Source organism: Pyxicephalus adspersus, chromosome 6 (genome assembly GCF_032062135.1).
Source record: "Pyxicephalus adspersus chromosome 6, UCB_Pads_2.0, whole genome shotgun sequence".
Taxonomy (NCBI): domain Eukaryota; kingdom Metazoa; phylum Chordata; class Amphibia; order Anura; family Pyxicephalidae; genus Pyxicephalus; species Pyxicephalus adspersus.
In genome coordinates, this window is record NC_092863.1 from 10,873,431 (window position 1) to 10,900,121 (window position 26,691).

At 40.2% G+C, this 26,691-nt stretch overlaps 1 protein-coding gene across 10 annotated transcripts in view; it reads right to left on the minus strand.

Annotated features, from left to right (window-relative positions):
- Window positions 1-912: 912 nt before the first annotated feature.
- Window positions 913-26,691, minus strand: part of PKIG (cAMP-dependent protein kinase inhibitor gamma) — a 54,319-nt gene continuing 28,540 nt past the window's right edge. For 5 of the 10 annotated variants that reach the window (XM_072414512.1, XM_072414511.1, XM_072414517.1 and 2 more), the window contains exons 2-4: window positions 18,130-18,193; window positions 2,720-2,897; window positions 914-1,732 (exon numbers count right to left, since the gene is read on the minus strand). In XM_072414512.1, the coding sequence (XP_072270613.1) occupies window positions 1,653-1,732; window positions 2,720-2,867 (228 nt within the window). In that variant the 5' untranslated portion in view covers window positions 2,868-2,897; window positions 18,130-18,193 and the 3' untranslated portion in view covers window positions 914-1,652. Of the gene's footprint in view, window positions 1,733-2,719; window positions 2,898-16,526; window positions 16,732-18,129; window positions 18,194-18,660; window positions 19,148-19,252; window positions 20,962-23,764; window positions 23,837-26,691 lie in introns of those variants that run through there. The other 5 variants (XM_072414513.1, XM_072414516.1, XM_072414514.1 and 2 more) reach the window with 5 other exon arrangements.

The window sequence follows — 26,691 nt, forward strand, 5'->3', positions numbered from 1 at the left end:
CCAATGGTGAAACATGTTTCACCTAAAAAGAAATGAAAGAAAGCAAGATTGTCCAGTCAATGTGTTTGTGCTGAGGTTCCAGTTCGCCACCGAAGTCCCTCTTTTTTCCCAACATTTTGGGGGACTTCTTGTAAAGTCAATTGAAAAGGTGTTGAGAATCCATTAAAACCAATGAGAATAGCCAAAATGATCAGGTTTCCCAAATCTTTCAGGTTTTGGTTGCCTATTTGATCTAAAAATGATCCTAAATACTTTACTTTAATCAGCTGCTCATTTCTGCACCTCTTCCAAAACTAGATTAGAGGAACAGTAACAAACAATCATGTCCAAGAGGAACAATGCCTGGAACGACCCATATATACAGTGCAATTTCTCTCTGAAAATCCAGCATGTACAACATTTGCAGCCTTCCTTTTATAGGGCTGTAAATGAATTTGTTTAAAATGACCTCACTAACGCCACTTTATTCCTTCACAGAATAATCTATCAAATCTTGTTATGTGCAATTTCTGTGTTCTCAATGCATTTTTGTGTAAAAACACACTGGCGTTAACCCCAACGCAAACTCTAAACAATAAGAGTTCATTGAGTTTGCCTTTCAAGTCAGCCAAAAGGTTAATTGACGTCAACTAAGGGGTGACATTGCCCCTTACATTGCTGGCAAATGGGAGGATTCTTTCTAGTGACCACCACTCGAAATCAACAACTCACAGTACATTAAAGCAGGGGTTCGCTGAAGACTTGAGGGGGACCTCCTCTTAAGGGGCCAGGAGACACATTTTCTATTCTATACCACAATACAATGAGAGAGCTTAGGCTACATTTTTGGCATTCCAAGATGTGTTATTGTTCTTGTTCTGTGAGTCTCACAGACTAAATACAGGGAAACGCATGTTTTTTCATGGTGTTTATTCATTCACACAAAATAATAACGGGGGGAAAGTGTACATTTGAAAATGAAATCTTTTCTTTTTTATAAAACACGCCATACCATTTGTACTACCTGTCCCATTCTATGTAGAGCTAACCGAGACTCTACACCAGATATAGCACAAAAGGGTGGATTAAAAAACAAATTGTAGTGTTGGTTGGCAGTCGTATTATTTATGTAGTGTTGGTTGGCAGTCGTATTATTTATCTAGCACATTTGTACCTGGCGTCGGTACACATTTTGGTCCATTCCGGTTCCATAAGGCATCGCTTATTGTCACGTTAACGCCAAACTGTACCTTGGCCGCTCTTCATTGCTTTTATAGCAGTGTGTCCCCAAAACTGTTGTACCATAAATATCTGCTTACCTAGAAAATAGAAAGGGAGAGTGGGCAGTACCGTCATCAAAATACAACACGTCGGTTCCGTGTTTTGCATATCGTTTTGTACGTTTCTATAACGGGTTAAAATTGCTAAGGCAAGTTTTGGTCAGGTGGAGACTGAAGAGACGCAATGAGCAAGTTTGGCCACAGGGTGGCAGATTGAAGTCATGCATCCCGATTACATTCTTGGGCATGTGCGTGAGCTGCTAGAGCAGAATCCAATAAGCAGAATCCAATGTACTCTTCAGCCTGGAGCCCCATAGAAACCGTTTGGTGCTTGTTCACAATGGTCTCTTTCTGTATGAAAGTCACTAGGGATGTCTGCAAGACATAAGGAATTCATGACGGTGAGCTACCATCTTGTGCTTTTGGGCTCTGCTCCTGCCCAGTGTCTGAAGACGCTGACCCTTCCTGTCCTTCTGGAAAAAGAAATATGTGTTGGAAGGGTAAATGCAATAGTTTGCATGAATACATTTTCATTAAAAATGGCAGAACTAGATTACAGGGATGCAACCAAGTCTTGTGTGTGTAATGGGTCTGAAAATGACACATTTTATAAAGGAAACCATCGTACAGCAAACAATCAGGTTCAGGATCCTGGTACGGACTTTTTTTTTTTTTTATTTGATTGTCAAAATACACCCTCTATGAAGAAATTGTTCCTGGTGACCAGAGCATTAATCTTTATTACCTTAATTGGTGGGCAGATAATAATTGTTTCAGCCCTTAATATCAATTTTTCCTATTTATAGTGTTCCACATGCACCAAATGTATTTGCTCCAAATCTTGTTTTAAAACATTTTTAGAGATAAACTTGATGGGATCTAAACGAGGATCTGCAGCATTTCTATAAATATATATGGAATAACATGCCCATCTGTTTGTCATTATTGGTGCACCTCACCCCAAGACTTTATACCTAAATGTTTAGATCGGTAATGCAAGTGTGAGATGACATGGTCACTCAATCTGCTAGCATGCTGGAAATTCAGGCAGACATGGTTTTTCTCTTTCTGATGGTCTTACCACATATGAACCTACCACCTTATATATCTTGGTCAACTTGTATATTTGACTTTAGTCGTGTCTATTTTGTGCCATGAAGTTTGTACCTTCCAGAAAAGGACTTCCAGGATTTATTATGCTGTACCTTCCCAACAGTTTCTTTCAGATTTATTATGCTGTCCCTAAAGAATTATGATTGCAGGATTTGTCACTGCTGTGTAAATGGGGAACTTGGGGCGTGCTATTGGAGTTATATGGTCTTCTTAAACCAGTGATGCTAATGAGCTCATTGGCATCACTGGTTTAAGAAGAGCTCATTAGCATCTCCTTTTCATTTCATCCATTTGCTTTAGAAGTAACTGTTGGATGGCAATGGCCTTTAGTAGGTTGGAGGACTAACCTGCTCCTTGAATGGACAGGTCTTCTATATCCTTGGAAAGTTCCCTTGCCCCCGTTGAGCCACATTCCCCCTTGATGTCAGGCACTGCGTTGCGTCTGCCAGTTCTGTCACACGTTATAAATTCACCGTAAGCCGACTCCACGTCCATAACGTCTTTATCATATCAAATTCATTCGATCTGCAAAGAGAAGAGAGTCAGAAATGAGGCGTGCATGCGAGGAGCTGGCCTACAAAGCCATATGAGTCTACATTTGGAGTTTGAATGGCACACAAATGTCAATGCAGTGACCAGAACCACCCAGCAGATGGCAGCATACTGACGTCCTACACATCAACCATTAATGGTGATGGCAATGTGGTGATGGATGATTGCATTTGTTGTACATTCATCGATTTGCATTTGTTGTCCATTCATCGATTCGGGCTATCTGCTGTTAGCGTTTGCAATGCAGTGAATTTATACCACATCATCAGCTATATACAGTGCATTCAGCAAATTCATACTAATTACTGCTGTATATTACTGCTGTATATCATATTTTACATTTTTGAGCTAGCTGTAGAATATACATTCTATGTTCAATGTTAGAAGATTATTGACCCATACAAAGAAGAATTCAATTTTTTGTTCATTCGACAGACCATGTTTAATTATCTGGATGTAATATTTAGCTATAATAAATCCAGTAATAAGAAATATTGCACCCTCTAGAATTCTAAGATCTGACATTTATCACCCAGCCATCAGCACTGAACTGAGTTGGGCCTAAGTACAGAATAGCTGGAGACTTTCTGCTGATGAAATTATGTAGAGTTTGGGATTAAGTAAATGATACATTATTTGCAGATGACACCAAACTAAAAGTACCATTTCTGTAATAGAAATCCATACAGGATATATGGTCTATAATCTACAAGCAGACCTGGTTGTACTGTTTAATGTCATTTGCCACTTGGCTGCCCAATCAATGTAGATAAATGCCCCCCCCAAGTGCATAACTTTTACAAACAACATACTCCCCCAAATGTATTACATGCTTCATACTGTCTAGGGGTAAGGAATGGAAAAGGATCTGGGGGTTCCTGGTAGATCATGGACTTTGCAGTCTATTCCTCTTTACGAAGATATTGCAGCTTGGCATTGCATGTTGTTAATACAAGAAAGTACTTTAGAGATGAAGACATAATCCTGCCCCTGTACAAAGCATTGGTCAGACCACATCTGGAATATGCAGTCTAGTTCTGGGCCCCAATTCACAAAAAGGACATTCTCCAATTCCACAGAGTGCAGAGAAGGGCAACTAAACTAATAAATGGAATGGAGGAGCTCAGCTATGAGGAGAGACTAGATTAAGGGGGGATATGTCTCTTCTCAAGGGAGAATATCTGAACTGAGAGTGATCATATATCTATTTGGACAGTTTGTATAAATATACATTCACTTTGAGATCATTACAAATTGGGAAGAGAATTAGGAACAAGAGGGCACTCTTTGCGTCTGGAGGAAAAGAAGTTTAAGCTCCGGATAAGGAAGGGATTCTTCACTGTAAGGGCAATTCCACATTAGTTGGTCCAGAACAAGGCGAAAAAAAACCCTGGTACAATGCATCAACAGGGGAAAAAAATTCCTTTCTGATTCCATGAGGCAATTGATGTTCCCTGGGTCAAGTCCAAGAAAACAAACAGACATATAAAACCCTTTCAACCAAACCCTATCAAGTTCAACCACCACTAAGTTCAACCACCACTATGTAACTATGTAGCTGGGGCACTGGGAAACAAATGATCCCCGGGGCCCATGTTTTCAGCCAAAGATCACAATTGGGAACCTTCCTGTGGATTTAGGGATCCACAAGGGCCAGGTGTTGAAGATGAACAGAGACTTCTCACTATAGATGGAAGTTTCGCAGACACGGGTGAGTCTGTCAAAATCAAATGTGGTTATTGTTCGGATTTATTCCGAAAAGGTGGTGGTATTTATACAAAGTGAAGAATTACAGAAAACAGTGATCTTTTAGAATCCGGAGTCATTGATGGGTCCAAACAATGCATGGCCCTGATAGCAATGGCTATTTAATGGTAAACTGGGGCATGAGAGGAGATATCATATCTTACTCTTCATGATGCAGACCAAAAAAAACATTATTAGCCTGTATATTTAGACTTTTGTGTAGAGTGATGGTCACAAGCAGTCAGCTTTCTAGATATTTAAAAAATGGTGAACAAACTGACCATTGTTATTTACAAAATGGTGAACAAACTGACCATTGTTATTTACAAAGTCCACATCACAGGGAAAGCAAGGAAGGGTACCTCTCTCATTCCCCATCAAGGAACATCTACCTGTGACGCACCATGTACATCATACTTCAAAAAAAAATCACATTCTAATGATTGGGGTCAATGGGAACTTTACCACACTTCTGTCTTGTCAGGCAAAGTTACAGTCATCAACAAATGCTGGACACTGCCATGAAGGAAATAAATGTCAATCACAAGGACTAATGATGTTTTCACACTGTACTCCAATAAAAAGGTAATGCAGGTTCTTCTGTAAGAATGAGACCAACTAAGGAAAGGCACTTTGCTTAAAATTTCACAGAAATATTCTTTCTGCAGCAGAATCAATTCCACCATAATAGATCCCCTGGTCACCTGCTGCTGCCTTGCTCTGTGGGGACTCCTCTTCATATAAATGTGCAATTTATGGTTTGAAAATTTAAAATTCGTGGCTAAGCAAGTACAGTCTCAGAAACACACCACTCTACAGACAACTTGCATTAGTATTAGTTTGCATTTTGCCATGTATGTTATTCTGCATGTTTAATTTGACGAGTACATACTGCCCTGTGCGTGTCATGCAGTGTACACAATATCCTAAGTGTATCCATATTGTCCTGAAGGTGTGGCATAATCCTGTGTACACACAGGCCTATCATCCATCGTGTCCACCATCCTGACATTGTGTGATAATGGATTCTATCACAATAAGTACATAGTTCATAGCTTTACATCTACAGGATGATGTGTACACTGGATTGTATGTCTGTCTACCACCCTGAGAAGATGATTTACCACAAGGAAGATTAGGTAGTTATAAACCCCAGTAGTTACAGAGAAGCCAAGTATGGCACCGTCCCACCTTCATAGCAACGGCCTGCTTCTCCATTGTGCTGCTGAATGATCTACAATTCATTGCAAATTTTTACTGTGAAGTATTCAGTATTTGCATGGAACCTTCACCGATGACAACTCTATTTAACAGCAATTCATAATGTGAAGGTGTCCCCTTTAGTTTTATTCCAAGAAGGCCATGTTTTACAAAAAGTTTCCTTGACCACCATGGGGAGTGAGCGGTTATCCCGCTCTGTGAAGGTAAGTTGTGGAATCAATAAAACATGACTTTAGTTTCTTTGAATTCATGGAGTAATCCTGTAAAATTAGTATTTACCCTTCCCACTAATTATAGGATTTGCACAACAAGGACTTGTTTTTTTATTGTTTGCATTGTGTTACTGTACCGGTAGCATTCGTTACCTGGCCGATTTATATATATATATGCTTTAGATCAGAATAACTCCTTTCAGTGGTGGCTCAAATATCACCTTTATAGACAACTAAAAACACCAATAAATCATTCAGCTGGCTTTACCAAAGTGGTAATGCAGACATTATCAAATGAAAGGCCTAATAAGCACAGTTCACAGAACCCCTGCTACATCTTAATGAATCCTGGGGTTCCACAGAACCCAGTTTGAAAATGGCTGCTATAGTTGACAAAGCCCTAAAACAAGAACCGGTGTGTTGAGCTTTGAGTGTTGAGTAGTGATACACATATCCTTTCCAGATTTCAGCTGCTTTATGGCAATGGAGGCCCTTGTATGGGCCAATATAAGAACATGTTGGTTGGCCAGTCTTTGGGTAGGTAATACTCAAAGTTTTGGCATTTTGAATGAGTGCCCAGGTCCCAAAACACGCTTTAAAACCAAAATTGCTGATTCTATTTTCAAGTGAGCCCCCTTAAAGGTCTTATATTGTTTATATATTTTCAAAATCATTCCCAACCTCAGGTTTACGAAACAAATTTCTTGTCTTAAAATTGTAATCAGTTCCAGGACAAATCCTTGGCCTGGTAAAACTGTGGTCTGCTAAAAATAGAGCCAAGGAAGCTGGTAGGACTGCAGTTTACACGACTGAACTACTGAAAGGTACTACATGCCACTACCATTTCACGGGGGTACTACATCATTTCCAGGGCTTCACCCTTTCAGAAGGCATGCGATACTCAGATCCTGGCTTTTATGCTTTGGATACATTGAAATGTTTTCCCATCAAGAAAAACAATAACCTGTAAAGGATTATACACGACTTCAACTGAGCTACGATACCATCTGATGAAACCAAGTACACAATATATCAACACTTCATAAAGCCTAATCTCAACTCGCCAGTGAGGACCCAGAGATGGCACAGAATGCCGGCCATAAATAATTACCCACGCTATGCCAGCAGAGGAGCGATATTAGCGGCAGTACAGTCATTACTCCACCATACTGAACCGTCATTTTACAGAGCCCATATCAAGATTGAATACCACTATGCTAAAAGGTCAGATTTTACCTAACCACAAATCACATTTGAAAACAAAAACTTTTAGGTGAAGATGGATTTTTGTTTTGGTGAGGTCCTAACTGCACAATTAATTTGAATTATATCCATGAATGTAGACCCTGACACTATACAGTTCTTTATTGTGTAGATCCGACAGCACAAATCTAAAGTCTGACTATGTGGTCAGGCTAAGTATAGTGTTGCTGCAGTGGTACTTGTTCAATCAAGATTTAGGTTTTCCTTTTAATAAGTTTATATGTTTTCCCCCTCTAATCAAGAAGTGCAGAAAATGATCAACTGCTCAGCTAAAATGATCTCAAATGCTTTAAAATGGCAACTAAAACCTGAAAGATTTGGAAGAAAAATGAAAACTACCATTCAAAAATAGATAGAATAGCCAAAATGGCAACCACTCAGCCAATGATCAGCTTCAGGAAGATAAAAGAAGGTGCGAGTACTGTTACAAGCATAAAACGCCCACGTGAAGCCAAGCTATCATCAGCAAGAAGCCCCCACAAAAGTCCCATTGTTGAAAAAAAAAAAGTAATGTGCCAAAGAGGTTATGGTTTGCCAAAGAACACACTGACTGGCGTAAAGGGAGATGGTGAAAGATTTTAATGACCAGTGAAAGATTTTAATGACCAATGAAAGAAGGTTGTGACCCCTAGACCCCCCCCCCCCAAAAAAAAATAAAAAAAAACAGACAGTTTGTCAGAAGACCCCCAAATACTAATTTCAATTCACAGTACACTGAAGCATGGTGCTGCAAGTATCATGATATGGAGATATTCCTCATACTATAGCGTTGGGCCTTCTTAACGCATACTAGGTGTCATGGATCAGCCTAAATACATCAAAATACTTGAAGAGGTCAGGTTGCCTTATGCCAATGAGAAATTGCCCTTGAAATGAGCGTTTCCACGAGACAACGAACCCCAAACACAAAAGCAATGTCTTGGTTGCAGACCAACAAGATTGACATTATGGAGTGGCCGGACCAATTTTCAGACCTTAGTTCGATAGAAATCGTGTGGAGTGACATCAATGTGGTTTCTGAGACAAAACCAAGAAATGCCGAATTGTGGAATGGAGTCCAATCATCCTGGGCTGGAATATGTTCACAGGTGAAAGAAATTGCTCAACATGTAACACAGATTTGCAGCAGTTCTCAGAAACAGCGTTTATTCGACTAAATAGAAGTTCAGCGATTCAAAGGAAAGCAAAATCATGAAACGTTTTTCAGATTGTACAGCAAATGTTTGGGTTTGTAAAGAGGAATGCAGACACTGCCAATATTCCAAACAGCCTAATATTCCTTTACAGAAAGTGAAGAATTAGGGATAACACAAATGTGTTATGCATTTGTGTGTATAGAAAAAAAAAGCAATTACAAGGATTGTGAGCTTTATTCACTTTTTACACAGTGTTATTATTCTGGGTTTGAATAGGTGTAGGATACCAGAATTTGATTTCCAGCTCTTAAAGCCCCTTCCACGGCAACAATAAAAGGACAAAATAGCTGTCCTTGCCATATGCGGAAAGCCGGAGAGAACATCCAGCCGTCTGTTGCTGCTCCTTCACAGTCTAATCATAGAATGGAGGTGGAGCGGTGACCTAGCTGTACAGCTTTCCCTCAGCAGAGAATAGTTCGGTCACCCAGATGTGCCAGAGATTAGTAAATTTACATAAAGCTTCAATAAAATTCATTTAGCTACTAATTTGTATTGAAGTACAAAAGAGGAGGAGGATGTGTGTGGGTAGGTGATCACTGCAAATAGTGTGTAATGGCTAGTGTACCTTGATTCCACAACAAGGGTACCAAGACAGGTCTCATTTCCTCTTACAAGTCTGAAAATTAAAAACCATCTTTTTTGGTATTCAAAAACAAAACAAAAAACCATGGACAAAAATCTTTTCATTTGATGGCAGCTTGGAATTAACAGGAAGACTGGCAATAAACCGCTGAATACTTCGCTGGAGAATGGCAGTGGGGGTCTGGTACTATTTTTGACCGGAATCCAGCCACATTGTATTGTAATGCTAGAAGAGTGCGACATACCAAGGATCTGGATTAACCCCATCATCCTTTCACATACAGCCAATCTATATCCCACTCAGAATATGTGGGGACACAAAGGACATACACGAAGAAGGAGAACACGTCCGACATAAGTGTTAGTGACTTCCACACTTCACATGACATGCTTGTCTTTATCCCATCTCCTCTGCAGTCATTCTGCATTCTTGCTGTGCGCTCATTGTGCCGAGCGGCTGCTTGCACAGCTGACTGCATCAAAAGCCCCTTCCAGCAGGAGAGCAATCAATAGGACGGAATTAGCATTCTGAAGTGTGCCCGGCCAACACATGCACATAATCGCCTCTGAATGTTTGTACCAGGCGCTTTTCAGTGCTAGAATACTGGACTCGTACAGCTTCAGTATGGCAATGTACTGCAAGGACATATAGGGGAGACGAGACCTGGGGATCACAGCCCCGATCCCGCCAGACTGGACAGCACTTCCTATAATCACCTCTCACAATAATAGCCCTTAGAAGTAAATGCCCTACCTAAAGAGACTGTTTATTGCAAAAAAATAACTATTCTTGTGTTCAATATTTGTGCAGAATCCATTGTGTGGACAGTCAAAGGCCCCAAGATGCAGGGGTCACCTTCTTGGATATGATGGTGGGAGACTCAGGGCTGTCACTCAAGCGATACCCAGAGTATTCCCCCCAGCTACTACATGAGATATGGGGTGGAGGAGCTGGGCCTGCACAAACAAAACAAAGGCACAAGGAGCCAGTGGGCTGGGGACCCCTCCTAGAGTAGCAACACATTCTATTAAGTTTAAGGTCGCACTGTAAGCAAATACATGAGCTGCAAGTACCAGTAAGCATCTTCTAGCCTCTGCTTTTTAGTGACAACCTTCTTAACACCTTTACAGGTATGTATTAATTCGTATTAATGCCCGATGTGTAAAATCAACCAAGTTACTCAAAAAATGGATGGATAAGAACACAATTTAAATTACTTCAATGCAAAACAAACACTCCTAGATTGTAAGCTCTTCGAGGCAGGATCCTCTTCTCCTGTGTCACGGTCTGTATTCATCTGTCATTTGCAATCCTTATTTAATGTACAATGCTGCGTAATATGTTGGCGCTATATAAATACTGTTTATCATTATTAATATTAATGCACCTACAATTCATTGCATCAAGTGAACTTCTTACTGGGAGATAAGATACGTATTCCCCGAAAAAGGAATCAGCCATTCCCAAAATGCCAGTTTGTAGAAATATTTTTCATACAAGTGATGACTTTTGATGGTTTGATTCCACAATCTAACATCTAGATATGTAGTTCCCCAATACCCCTCCTGACATTTTTCCTGCATTAAACAAATCACACACACGAGATGCAAGGAACATCTAACAATTCCAATATTCAGTGCAAATTGCCCTTCATAGGCCTGCAGAGGAAATCTCCCCTCCTTGCTCTCATTACCATTCAGTATTGGTATACGGGGTATTTACATAACTCAGTGACTCAAGACGCTGCTGTGCTGAGCCTAGCGAGCATGGATCGTCTATAATTAGAATTTCCCTAATGGGACAATATCCATAACAACAGCCAGCACTTTAACCCGACTGTGACCTCGGCAGCACAAAATATTCCCGCTATGTGCCTCTGGATATGTGCGTTAAAAAGGCCTCCGCTGTTCATGTGTATGATACTGGGGCACATTTTTAAAAAAAAGGAAAAGCAATAGAGATTTTTTTTTCGATACATTTTTTTTTATAACATTATTTCATTTCCAATATATCCAAGCTTTAGAATCAGAATCTGTGTGTCCATATTTCAAATACTTGTAACCGTATGACATTTCATTTTTCATCATCATGAGCAAATGTCTTTCTTTAAAATTAAGATCTGGTTTTATCTCTGGAATTTCTCAGGGTGGGGGTCTAATGGCAAGAATCATGTGTTGAAATGGCTGTAGTCTGCATTGGAGGTCTCTGTGCTCCTTCATTGTCACCATGTTCCAAATGATTGACATGGACAAAGCATTCTCTGATCCTAAATCAAGATTTCAGTAATCCCCCATGTAAAATTTTGTATGGCCATTTAATAATACATTGGCTGACGTCATTTGGTGATTGATGCCCGAAATGATTTTTTTCCTCACTCTGGCCAGTCTTCCGCTATTGTCCATTAACACCTTTTAAACCTTTTCCAGCCACAGACACGGAAAAGCTTTTACGAGATTCGAGCAATAGTGCCATTGGGTAGAAATAAACCAAGAACTCATTCTGCTTGCACAGGAACGGAGAGCGGAAGAAAACAAAAGAAGAACAGCTTAATTGCACTTTAAATCCATAATAAGCACATCCATGCAAGCTTCACTCCCACAGCTCATCATTTACAGACACTTAAATGATCCGAGGAAGATTTACATGTCATGGTGGTACCACCCAATACACATCCTACATCTAGCTGGTAGTACTACACAGACGTGATTGACTGTTACCAGACCAAATCAGTACAATAAATCTTTTCATAAAATTATATATTCATATTGTCACATTTTATACATATACCTATAAAAAGGTGTCCCTTCCAGGCATCCAAAAGCCCTGAAACTTCTGCTGGGAGCCACCATTGCAGATGTGACCTCAGCAGACTAAGTTGTCATTCATATGATTCTATAGCCTTGGACCCGACATGCAGCCTGGTGGTATTGTGTGTACTGGGGGGTGGGGGGGTTTAAACTGCACCTACGCTGTGTGTTGTGGGAGTTTAAATAACACTATCACTGTCCAACGGAGATATAGTAAAGCGGGGGAAATAATAATACTGCCAATGACACTAATGTGGGGGTTATTTATTACAACTGCCAATGACTACAATACTGGAGATTATTATTACTGCTCATGTTTACTTATTTACTATTAGTGCCAAAGAAGAGGCTTGTTTTTTTTCTTTATTGTGGTAGACTGCAAAAAAATTAAAAAAAAATTAATAAATAGTACAGTGAATTTCTAATAAGGAAGCCCAGAAATATTTTCCTGTAGAGTTCCATTGATGCAACATTGACTAAATGAACCTTAAAGAGTTCATACAAATATCAATAAAATGGAACTAAACACAACTTTCCTTGTTCCATCGCTGGCACCAAAGTTTCCACCTGATCTTTTAACAAGTCCATGTCTTTGACCATCTGGACTGGACATGTCACAATGGTGCGAATCAGATATATCTGTATGGAATAGAATGTCCCTGATGCAGTGAGGAGCTGCCTGCTAAGTAGATTTTCCAAACTTTAGTATCAACTAAAGTAATACCAACTGTAAAAACATATAGGAAAAAATGGGGGTTAATTAAATTGGATTTAGACCATGGAAAAATTATGTGAAACATTCTCTACTCCTTTTAAAATGTTTTGGCTACAGCTACACTAAGCTTGTAATTTCAGTGAGACCGTTCAAATTAGCAGTCAATATAAAGGATGGGATTAGAAAAGAGACTGTGGTACCTTACCAATTCAGCAATATTCTTGCTTTCTGCAATCATAAAACACTAAACGGTCCTTATATGGGCCCCTCGATGTCGGAGCGACATGTGCTGTTGCTGCAAAGTACGTCACTCACTTTAGAATTTGACTAATGGAGATTTTGGGGAATTTGGCTGTCAACTTCCTGATGCAGTATCGAAAGTTGCTGGCACATTCCAGTGGGGTTTTTAGCCATTCATCAGTTATGTCAGCAGAGGTTCATGTGAAAATTATTTGTTTTCTGCTAGGAAACAGCTCTGCTTGGTAAGTCTCGGGCACATTCTGACTCATCTACAGCAAGATGAAATAATGTCTAGTGAAGTGGTAGAGATCTGCTTGCTGGCTCTGGGCAGAGGGGAGTAAGTAAGTAATCCTTGCAAGGTACCCGACTCCTGAAACAACTACACAGCCACAGGAAAATATTATGCTTAGCAGGGGAAAGTCAACAAATAGAGTCAAATAAAGCTCAACAGGTTACTGCCATGTAGAAACTAACTGTGCAACTTTTTACTGATAGCACAAAACATTTAAACTCGCATGAATAAAAAACAAAAACAAAATCCAAGTTGTAAAACCTCCACCCGACAAAAAGAATTTAAAGCTGAAGCCCAGTCACATATAGTCATCAGAACACTATAGTAAACCCTCTTTCAATTCCAAGGTTTTGTGCATCAGAAGTTTTTAAAAAATCTGGTCCTTAGCAGGTCTTAAAATCAAGACAGTCTGTAATAAGAGAAAATGCAGAAGCCATGTGTGAAAAATTAGCTTTACCTTTTAAATAAGAGGTAAGTAGCAGCCAAGTGCTGCTATTCAAATGCGCTTGATTTATTGATCAGTGAGACCATCTCTACAGAAAGCTGAAGTTTTGATGGTATTGGTCTGGATCATTAAAGTGTGTGTTAACATAATGCCAAGGAGGGAAGACCTCAGCAATGATCCCAGAAAATCAATCATTGTTGCCCATCGGTCTCAGAAGGGTTAGAAAGCTATTAAAAGCCCAAAACTCTAGAGTGAAAAGATTAATCACAAGAGGCAAACATTCAGGGCTGTGGTCAATCTTTCCAGAATGGACAAGAATTCACCCCAAGGTCAAACCGTACATTGTACAGTAAAACAAGGTCCTCAGCATGTAAAAGTTAATGACATTACTAAAAGGAAAAAGACTAAACAATTCTGGCTTGTTTGGAAGAGTTGACAAGAATGTGGCAGCATCTCCTAGGTTTGCAAAGTTGAATCTGAACAAGCCAGAGGAGATCTGGAACAATGCCCCTTGGAAAGACGAGACCAAAGTGGAGATGTTTGGCTTTAATGCACGGTGCCACATTTGGTAAAAACCAAGCACAGAAAATCAGCACAAACACCAGCCAGCGGTCAATCAAAGTGGTGAAGGGGTGAGGATTTGGGCTTGTAATGCAGCCACAGGACATGGACACCTTACAGTTGACCATGAACCAAAGTATTCTAGAGATTGGCTGAATTTGGGTCATACAACAGAAAAAAATACCCCAAGAACATCAGCAAATCTTTAACAGAATGGAAAAAAAAAAAAAAAAAAAAAAGAAAACAAGGGTTGCAATGGTCCAGTCAAGGTCCAGACTTCAATCCGATGGAAATGCTGTGGCGGGACTGTAAGAGATCGGTGCATAAAAGAATGCCCATAAACCTCAGTGAACAGAAGCATTGTTGTAAAGAAGAATAGGCCAATATTCATCCTTAATGATGTGAGAATCAGAAAGAGACAAAAGAATGAAAACTTAAGTTAAAGGTGGTTCTTCATAGCTACTGAATCAACACATTTATTTCACACATGGCTTCTCCATTTTGACTTCATTTTTGTAAAAATTTTGAAGTCCCAATATGTAAAACCTTGGAATTTAAAGGGGTGTACTTTTGTACTTCTGATTACCAAGAAGTTTGTTTTTAGGTCTTCCTGACCGTCCAATAACCTGAAGGCAGCAGCAGAAAACCAATTCACTAGACTGGCTGTCTATTAGAACTCAGGTTGGATAGACTAATTAGAAATCCTTTGGCTCCAGTTATCTAGTCCACTACATAGGAATGAGTGATGTTCCTGAGCTACGAATATTAGACAGACTGAACTGTACGTGTCACTACGTTTCCTAAACCCTCATGATCCTGCCAAGGGATTTGGCTGCCACAGATACCGCCACTGCCAAAGCAGTTATGTCTCATGCAAACATTTAACTGTATTCTTCCAATAGAACCGCTAATAAAATGCTGGAAAATCTTTATATTTGGAGAGAGTAGAGAGAACTAAAAACCAGAAAGGATTCACTTTGATTTCTACAGACTAGCACACTATAACCAAGCGGGGTTTATGCCCTCTACATTACAAAGTGCATGGTAATGGTGACAAGGTAACGTATGCTAGGCAAACATTATCAAAATGACACTATCAGACGTGACATTATTCAAGTTGATAAAAGGATTAAGAAAGGCCCTAGTTTTCAATAGATTTTTGTTTCAAACGTAAAATTATTCAAATCAGTTGACCAAGAAAAAAAAAACAATTATTTTACGCCAGTAAGTGCAGCAGCCAATTAACACCTTCATAGTTCAGTACTGCTTCGAGAAGTTCAAAGTTACTAGAGAAATTGTGTGAACGGATTTTAGAATAGTGATCTACTGAAAATCTGCCTGGCACAAAAGGGTCAGTCGACTCAAATGCAATGTTTTATCTCTAGGTTTCTTAACCAGGGCTCCTCCAGAGTTTGCTAGGGGTTCCTTGAGAAATTAGCATAACCTGAAAGTTGTTTCAAGGGTTACCTAATGTAACAACGTGGAGAAACACTAAGTGGAGGTAGATGGGTTGTGGTCTGCTAAGCCTTTTTCTCAGAGGGGTATAAATTGAGTTTATCAATAAATGGTGTAGTCTAAGGCACTCTTCCCACTCTGTTACACTGCCACTACCTATAACTTTGATAAAACTTAAGGTGACACCAGCCAATCAGAAATAATAGAGACATCCACACTAATGTAGGGAGAGAGGCATGGGCCAGTCTAGCAGCAATAGGAGGCAGCTAAAAAGAAAACCACAAAGTACTAATTGGTCTAAGAGGCCACTGGATTCATCTGAAAGTTCAATTAGAACATCTGTCTCGGCGATACCCGCATCCATTCCTCCTAGCGTCATCAGGACAGAATGTAAGAGTATATTTAACCAAAGACGTCACCGATGGAATTTTAAAATTTGACAAACTATATGACTAATCCAGTCTATCGAAAACAAAGAAAAAAAAATCATTTTATGATAATGAGAGAGTAATAGATTAAGTAGAATCACAAAGTTCTCACACTACTGGAGTCCATGTGTAATCCACCGGACTCCACTTACACTAAAATGTACCATTTCAGCTGTATTGCACATTACCCAACAAGAACCCTGTGAGTAATTTTCAAGAAGAGGTTCGTTTGTTCCCCTCTCAATCTGGAGGTATTGGTACAATGGGACACCTGCCGCATGTATGTACATAGCACACCGGAAAGCTTAGTGTATTGTGCGGAGCCTGGCTCGGCTTCTAGAAAGGTTTACGCGCTCCTACAATAAGGAGATTAGGCAGTAAAACAGGTTTGTGGTGAAGGTAGGATTGACTTATTAAGATGTAATTCCAGTGACTCACGGCACACAGCAGCTGCACAGGGGGAAATCCCTGAAGACTTTGCACACGTCACTCACAATTCACACATTAGCGCACGGAGGGGCTAAGGATGAGTGTAGTGCTGCCAGCTGCCGGCACCCAGTGCCAGTCCACTTATTACCGCACACGGCTTCAGCCAAAGGAGTCTTTGCAGCCACGTGGGATGAAAGAGGGCCTCCGTCTGTCCGGATTTGTCAGTGGTGTTCCTAAGGATGCTGAAACCGGAATAGTAGTCAGGAAGCCTTTAAAGGGGAATTCTAGCTTATATCACATTCTACAAACAATACAAAAATGCCAGGTGTTATTATCTACAGTGTTGCATCCAACCTCTTATGTCTTCAAACATGGCAACCTTCTACTGCAGTAAAAATCACAGACTACCAGGAACATTTTGCACAATAAAAGTGGAATACAAATACGTTAAGTGAGAAGGACCTGAAGAAGACTGGGGCATTGTACTTTTAGCTCATGTTTTCTTATATTCGGGTGTCCTATGAAGAAATGACAAAGCTAAGCAATACCTCCTATTCTATGTAATCAGCCATTTAAGGCTTGGAGCCAACCTAACCTCTGAGGTTACAGGAGCCACTCATATTGGCATTTGAAACAATACTGAATGTGTGTGGGATAGTCACAGTTTCTGAATGCCGGGCACTCAATTTATATGTGTGCATGTAAGTGTGTGTAGGGGCTTTTAACAGTTTTGTTTAGTTTAAAGATGAATAAAAAACAAACAAATTAAAACTTCATTTGCACCTTTACTGAAATCAAAAGGGGGTCAAGAAACCCTCAATGTGACTGCACAGTGCATGTGATGGTTTGGTTTTTGGAACACATCAGGGACCTGCTAGACCCCTAATATCACCCCAAACTCTGCTGAAGCCAATCAAGTTCAATACATTTCTACCCTGGCCAGTGCAGATGATCTGACAGCACTCGACCCAAGAGGTTATAGCAGAGCCCTTTAGGGTTCATACCAAGATCGAATGTAAAGTTGATAAAACAATATCTGCATCTGAAAAATTGGGATAGGTTTTCAGAATAGCCTGGATTGAGGCATCTCTGGATAAGGAAACTAAGGTGGGGAATTTTTGGGAAATATGGGAATACTATATAGAGACCCAGTCTCCCCATCAATAAAATATCAGATTAGGTCTACCTTTGAACATACCTCCTGCTATGCTTTGCACATGTTAGAATGACCGCCCTGTGGTCATAGATGATATGTGAATGGAAACTTTCTGATATTGTCAACGAGATTGTGTAACCATTTTTTCCTCCTTCCATATTATAGGAGTATACTTTCATATGCCTATTTTTTTTTTTTATTTGTTTCTGTTTATTCCATGTAAATTTTTCTACGCATTTTATTGTTATTTATCATCCTTCAATAAAAAGTAAAAAAAAAATATATATATAATAATATCTGACCGATGCTCTATTCCAGTGACTTAACGTTGGCTTGAAATGAATCTGCATGCAGCACACCATTGCTTCATACAAAGCAGAGCAGATCTATCCACCTGGGGATATATATACCTTACATTTGAAATATATTGTATTACCAACAAGACAAATGACTTACCTTACTATATAAATTATCTGTCTTTAGGAAGTCTTCTGTCATTTGTAGCAGTGTCAACAGCAGCCTGCCATAAGAAGAGAGAAGAATTACTGCACAGTCTTGTTATATATTATACAATGACATGAACTTTACAATATATTTTCTCCAGAGTGTGCTTTTAAGTGCCACCTATAGCAAACCCTTTAAGATGTGATAGCAGACATTGATTGTTACACAAACCACCGTGGTGAGAGAAGATACAGTTACGTGAACAAGGAAGTACACCCTTTCAATTCCACTTTTATCAGTGAACCTGGGTGAACCAGCAAACCTGGAAAGGATCAGGTCCAGGGACTGATAAATAGAAATCCAATCCAGGTTTGCTGGGTCACCCAGCTACACTGCCGAAAGTGTATCCTCTTCTCTCTCTCTAAAATGAACATGGCAGCATAGGTTAGCTTTGCAAAGTTGCTTTTAAAGAAACAAGACTTCAGGAATCATGTACTTTGGACAGACGAGAGCAAAGTGGAGATGTCTGTCCATAATACTCACCATGATGTCTGACAAAACCCCTCATACCAACTGCCAAGCACGGTGGTGGAGGGTGGAGGGGTGATGATCTGGGCTTGTTTTACAGCCACAGGACCTGGAAACCTTGCAGTCATTGAGTTGACCATGAAAGTATTCAAATGGAGGTCATCTGTGTGACAGTTAAAGCTTGGCTAAACTTAGACCACGCAACAGGACAAAGATTCCAAAAACACAACAGCAATGCTACAACAGAATGGCTTAAAAAGAATCAGGATGTTGTCCGGTCATAGTCCAGACCTCAACATGACCCAAATGCTGTGCTGTGATGCAGGAATGCCTACAAACCTCATAGAACCGGGGCGATGTTATAGAGTGGGTCAAATTTCCTCTACAACAATGCAAATGATAAAGTCATACATAAAATAATTATTATACAAACCATGTTTTTTTTTCCACATGATTTCCGCATTTTGGTTCCAGGTTTGTTAAATAATGGTGGATGCAATTTAAACACTTTAACCTACCAAGTACCAGATGATTTTTTATAATGTCTTGATACATAAAACCAAAGTACTGAACATTCCATAACACAATGACCCATCACTACACCCACCTGCTATGTGAGAAGATTGGAGGGGTGGACGCCCAGCCATATAGTTCAAGTGTTTCCAGTTAACACTACACCCTGCAAATACTTAGGACAATTCTGCACTTTTAATCCTTTTCTAGCATATCAGTGTACAAAGCTAGATCCATGAAGAGTAGTGAGTAGGTACTCAAGTGGCCAGCAGAGATCTCGACTTCAGCCCAAATAAACCGCTTTTGTATGAATGGAAACAACAAGAGCCAGGCCTTCTCAACCAACTTCAGTATTTTACTTCATAAATGATTTTATGGCCTATTGGCAAACATTACTACATCCATTTTAAAAACTTGTGGAAACCTTCCCAGAAGAGTGGAGGCTATCTTAGTCACAAAGAAGTATTACTTCCTATAGGAGCCTCACCTAGGTGTGAAGCTAGGATTTCTACAAGTTTTAGTACACTTTTAAAACTCCTGGGAAGATGTATGCAGTCTCTAGCTATCATTGCAGCCATCAAATACTGATTATGGTGTGACCCTGCCATATTGGATTCTCAAAATGTAAAGAAATGATTAGGAACCCAGCAGCAAGTGTGCCAACCTCAATGTAATCCTGTAAAAGAACAGAGATACATACAGGAGGGGAAAACTCCCTGCTGGACTCCCAAAGGGTTAAAAGAAGCTGATGGATGAATTAAAGTTTTTGTATTATGCAGGTTATGTAGATAACCCATCCAATTTAAAAATACAAGACGATACGTAAACATTTTCCATTACAAATAATATTGTCAGGATAGGAGTGGCAGTGGTATACCTTCAGACGGGCAGAATACTGGTTTCTGTTTAATATGGGCACAGCATATGAGTGTAACCACAATGTGACTTCATAAAATCAGAGTCTTCACAATCAAAAAGCACTCATTGCTCACATCTCCAGCCAAAACCACAGCTATAAAATCTGTACTCTGAGAACCACAAAAAGTCAGAATCGGTTATAGATGTGAATGACATAATGGGGTTTCACCAATTCCTAGTGTCCATTTAATGGCGGTGTAGCCCATTTCCTGCTAGTACAGCCTCATCTATGGACACCGGCATCACAGGGGATGCAGAGATAGAGGCATATAAAGCAAACCTATACCGTGTCCATGCAGGTTCTCCTAACAGGCCCAAAGAGAGACAGAAATCCTCAACTATATATAAGCATAAAGCAAAGTAACTCATTCTCAAAATCACAGCAGCTTCTATTATTCTGCCATTTCAGCAAAATTCATCAACAGTTAAAGCAATGCAATGGCCTACCTAAACAGCCCACCCGTAATAAATGTGGTCAGGTAAGACAGTGTGGGCAGCAGAGAACACACTTCTTTCAATGATTTACACAAAATTATCTAAACAAAAACAAATAATCTACAACATATATTTGGAGGCTGGCGATTAGAATGAACTGTGGAGGGGGGGTGAGATGGATTTAGCTGTTCTAACCAGAAGGGAAATGACAACCCACGTGATAAGAGAACTGAACCGTATATGGAAGGACTTACAAAACACATCCTTCCAGTGTGGTCACCAATGATATAAAACCGTCCCCAGATACACATTGCTGCTAGACTCCATGTTCCCTTGTAAGAGCCAATATATCCGCCATGCTGCCTCCAAGCCAAGATATACTGCTGCTATAAGGGAGCACGCTTCTCATGTTTATTTACATGTGCAGAAATATTACTTTAGTAAATGCATGCAATACATTTGGGGGAAATTGCAGCTGATCACGTCTCAAAAACAAACAAAAAAAAAAAAACAAAAAAAAAAAACCCGCTAAGGATGCAACATGCTTTGCTTTGCGTAAACTGTGCTGCCGATGACCAACGTTTTCAATCTATTATTTCTATCCCTTGAATATCCAATGTGTTTGCATATTATGGACATGCTTTTATAATAGGAAGAAGAGTATTCATAAACTAGTGTGCTACCATGTCTTCTACCATGGTGTGCTGCAGTGTCATTCACAAAGAATGGGTCAATGGGCCCTTGGGGTGGACATGTCTACTTAATGACTCCATAGCACTTCACTGTGGCCCCCTAAACTTATTACTGACCTTTTGGCTGAAATAACACTTGGAATGTGCATTTTCTCACAAAATTATCAGCTTACTGATTAACACTCCCTATCACTTGGTATTGTTCCTTAAAGACAAATGATATGTAAAGAGTTTCCAAAGTGTTCAAACTTCTCCTCTAAATGACCCTTTAGAAGAAAAAAAAATATATACATACAAAATATAAATTTTCCCTTGAAATTTGAATCATGCCCATGAGTCTACAGCAAAGGAATTTAAAACATGTTAAACACAAAATTGTTTAAAGAGGAACTTCCCTTCATAAAAAAAAAAAAAAAAAAAGAAAAAAGAAAAAAAAGTTTAAATAAGCCCTATATAAAAGACATGCTCGTCATTCCAAGTAGACCATTAATGACTTGAATTCCTGGGAACTTTTCCCCCAGCCTTATCTAAGGCGCCATGTTGATGGCCATCACTGGCCGCTGACTTTATTCCCATGCGGCTATTAAATATCAATCTACGCTTACAGCATTGGGTCCTGCAGTAAAACGCACATGTGCATTCAGTACATAAGCAGCAAACTCCACATACAGCACATGCACAGGTGGCCCTTGTATCATTCTCACATAGGCAAGAACTAAAGTAGTGGAAACGAAAGGTTGGTTGAATCTGCCTAAATTTTGCCCTCCCTGGTTCTATCTTGCCCCGATTTAAATCCTCATTAATAGTTACATAAAGAAATAAAATTCAATGAATAAGAAGGGGTGGACCAATGAAAAGGGGTGGACCAAGGGGCAGTAAGGGCTAGAAGAAAAGGTGTCGGTCTCCGATTTGTTGCATCTTCTGATGTCATGAGACTCATCAAGTACACTTACTGTAAATCATAATAAGTAATTTCATTGCTGTGCAAAACTAAGGGAAGGCTGAACCAAAACAAACAAACAAACAAACATCAGCATCTTCCATGGCACAGCTAGCAAGGCAGGGCCTCTTAGCCATGTGCCCATTCTATTGCCAAAACTGGCTTTCTTGCTGGTTGCCATGATTTATAAGATCCCTCCAGGGACTTGTAATTCTGTATGTTGTGGTTAGAGATCTTGTCTTAGTAACTTGTTTTAGTAACTACCACATAATGGCAGATAGGGAACAAGCAGCACTATAAAAGAGAAAGTAAAACAGATAAGTGCAGGCATGAGATTTACAATCTCCATAGAAAAGCTGATAAATGGCAGTGCTCAACCCAGAAATGTTTTTAAGCCGGGTGGGAAGAAATTGTAGGCCCTCTATTGTGACCAAACTCTTTAGTAACCACCCAAAAACAGCCGGGTGGGTGCTGAAAAGTGCCGGGTGGTGCGCCCAGCTAAAAGGGCCTAGGAAGAACCCTGAATGGAAACCTAATAGTTGTTTATTTAAAGCTCAATGGACGTCACAGAAATGGATATGCAGACAGCTAGACAGTGCAACAACAGCCTGCACTTTGTTAGTTTTACCATTACTGTGATGATACAGCAGCTATGGAGTGTCTGACCGCCCCGTCCAGAATCTGGTCACACACACGGCCTTCTCTCCCAGCATACAGCACTAAGGTGCAAGAACCTATTTCTACCAACAGACAAGATTCCTTAAAAATTAACTCCGTGCAGGGTTGTAAGAAGAACAAACAGCAGGACTATTCAGATTAAGATTTCTTATGAGTAAAGGTAAAAGATGGGGTAAGTCATCAGATAAAATGATGAAACTAATTATTCTACCCCCGAGTGTCATTCCCTGAAAAATGTGGACAGGTGGCAGCACTGAACACTAAGTGAAGCTGCCAGATACCCCTATGATCACAGGCCAGCATACACAACCACAGAATATCCTCAGACTGTTCCCCTGAAACATTGTTCAGCTGTTCCACAACTGCTCCATGCCAAAAAGTGTTACAACAATTATCTTTGTGGTGGAAACATCTGTTGCAGGAAACTAATCTGTAACCTCCCATCATGCCTTGCTAAAAAGCAGCTGCTCTGTGTAGAGGGGTGACTTGGTTTTAACTTCTTCAGTGCCAACCTGCAGAATGAGACCACTGGGTATTTTCCAGGTTTGCTTTGTATGTAATTTTTATTATCACTTTACCTTCTTTTATTGTTACCTTTTATTCACAGCTTTATAGATGCTCCCTCTAGTGGCTATTTGTATAAAGGACAGCACAGTCAGCCTACATGATAAAGTGTCTCTGTAAATAATTTCAACGTAATTGCAATCCATCTAGAAAAGCAATTTGATTCCCAAATAGTGTTTTAAGACCTCCAGAAGCACCACTTTATCATTCATATATTTCTATCCGTTCTTTAAAGCTGCACCACCTTCCAAATACGTCAAATATTTAAAAGACATCAACTAAAACTTAGAACAAAGTTATGATAGCATGTTAATACCCTCCATGTGCAAAAGGCCAAAGCTTTTGGCATTTGGTTGGCTCCTTATATTTCCATACATACCAAGAATGATTTCCAAGGGAGCCAAGTCTGCAGGTCTTTGGGAGTACCTGGAGCGCCCAGAGATAACTCATGTGAACACAGAAAACATGCCAGCTCTGTCTACTAGAAGGATCCTCCAGAAGCCACATTCATTGCATTGCTTATACAGCGATGATTGTCAGAGGTCAGTGCTCCTTGAACAGCACATGTTCTGCTCTCAGAATAGCTCAGCCACTTGTAATAAAAGATAAGGGGACCGTGTCCCAATGTTATCTGAAAGAGAAGAAAGTAGCTCTGTCTGGCGCCAAAAAAAATAAAAATAAAATGCAGTTGCTACCAAAATAGCAAGGGTATCTAAACTAATTTGCCAATTTGCACTCCAATGTAAACATGTACTAAACATACATAAATACAGGACGGATAACAAAAAGCTCTCCATGTGTGCTTCCTGGACTTTACATGGAACATTTAAATCAGCGAGCATGTAAAAATCACGGTCAGTGTGCGATCCTGGCATAGCTGCCTGCTGGAAATTTATGAACAAGATGGGCAACATCCTGAACCCAGGAGAGGACCAAGGGCTTGTGATTGAGAGGAGAGTTTTTTGGAATAAAGTCATTGTTCCAGATATCCTATCCTCCCATGCACAGGAAATGCACATGCATATTGTGTATCGTTATCCAATTATCTTAAGAAACAAGACATGTATGAGAACAGAACACCCCCCCCATGTAATCATGCTGCATAGATCAATTTTTCCGATGACCTTTGTCTAAGGCTACGTACACACGTGCAATAATTATCATTGGAAACAAATGACTAACGACCATTTGTCCGATAATAGTTAACAAAAAAAGTGCACAACAACCAACGATGCCTGATGAACGAGCAATGTCGCTGGAAAACGACCGGCCCGGTGGATCCGATTGGGCGACGATCGTTTGCTATCTATTGTGTGTAAGCCATTCAGTGATCGTGGATGTTTCTGCGGTACACGTCACTTCCTGCATCGTTCAAACAATCGTATCCAATGTGTGTACATTATTGGTGGATTATATTTGAACGATCGTATCGTTACATCATGTACAGAATTGTGCACAATTGTTGATCGGTCGTTAAGCGTTTGTTTACTAACAATTATTGCACGTGTGTACGTAGCCCAAGAATGATCACGTGTTACAAATCGGAGTACTTTAGCACAAGGACCGGCAAGAAAACCTCAATAATCGGACTCTGGAGCTACAGGCATTCTCAGGAGCCAAAAAAACCCGACAAGGTGCCAGCATTTTACAGTGCAAGGGGTGATCCAACGTAGATCTGTTGCCTACATAGACTCATTGGAATAACAGAAGGTCCAACTAGACCCCAGGTAACCATGGGCTAGCAAAATTTGGGCCTGTTCTCTACAGAGGCCCACAAGGAAACCCGGGGGCGCCAGCTAGGCCCCAGTTAACCACAAGGGCTAACAAAAATTTGTGACGATTCCTTTCTGAAGAAGCCCTTCCATGCTTGCATAGTACTTCATAATTACACACTTTGTCCAGAAACGGAATAAAAAATTTGTAAAGGAGGTAAAACGTGCAGATTATGTGTTACCTGACCACAATATGAGCATCTGATGGGGACATATAAATTGCTGACACACAATTCCAGGCAGATTTATTATTCCAGCTGCTGAGGTAAGCCTTGTTATTGTCCTGACTAATGCCTCTCGTCATTGTAATGTGGAGAAAGATCAGCAAGTGAACGCTGTGCAGCCACAAAATGTTATTATTACATGGCCGATGACATTATGGAGGGGTGAGGACAGAGCTCTTCCTGGAGGTTTTTTATGGCTCAGACCCAAATCCACAAACTTTACAGGAGAATTCAGCTTACAGATATCAGTAAGTACAGTGAGTGACAAAACAACACAACACACGTCCATTCTAGAAAAGGTACAAGGCTTTAAAATGAAAATGATGTTTCAGGGGTAGCTGGGCGTTAGTTAGAATGTTATAGGAATTTTTAAAATGTATGCAAAACTTCATTTGGCAGTGGATCATAAATGCAAACTAAGGACATTTGCATGTTGTGCCTATGGAGGAGAAATCGGGGACTGGGAACATCAATCCTGATTCAACTTTCCCTGCAGCCGGCTTGGTAAGGAAGTGTCAGGATTGTGGATGGGCCTACAAACTTTGGTAACATTACTTGACTTATGGAGACACCTTCAGTCTTTCAGCTGCTCCATGGGTTTATTATATTGTAACATACAATGGTTTCAGACTTCTAGAGCATTTCCAAAAGGAATCAATGGCAGAACATACCCTTCTCATAAGAGGTTGAATATTCATAGATTTGTGTAGTGTATGTGAAGATTTTAGGTCTGTAGTATGAAAATGAAGATAGCCCTACAATGTAGAAAGCACCCTTGCCTGCCATTACCCTGCTCTCCTTCTCCAGTCCACTGCCCCAAACCCTACCTTTAGGTTAGGGACTCTGAGGCCACTGGATTACCATGGCTGCCGGACACCAGATGGTGCATTTCTCTCGGCAGGTTTCCTTTCAGCATATAGAGCTGTAAACCTTCCCAGTAACATATGTGACCCAAGGTGACGCCATTTATATGCACCATAATTACTTCCTTTTACAGCCCGGACAGCTCACCCCCCAACGGATGCCAGCAGGTGGGGTCTGTGCAAAAGGGAAATTGGGGATGGCTACAATGAAAACTCAGCTCCTTGTAAATCACTGAGCTATTGTCATTCACCCTGACATGTGAATAGCGTAAGGACTACAGTGAGCTACCGTCATTCGCCCCGATACCTGGATAGGACAAAGCATAAGGACTACACGAGCTACCATCATTCACCCAGATACATGGACAGGGCAAATCATAAAGACTATACCTTGCTACCATCATTCACCCAGATACATGGACAGGGCGAAGCATAAGGACTACACGA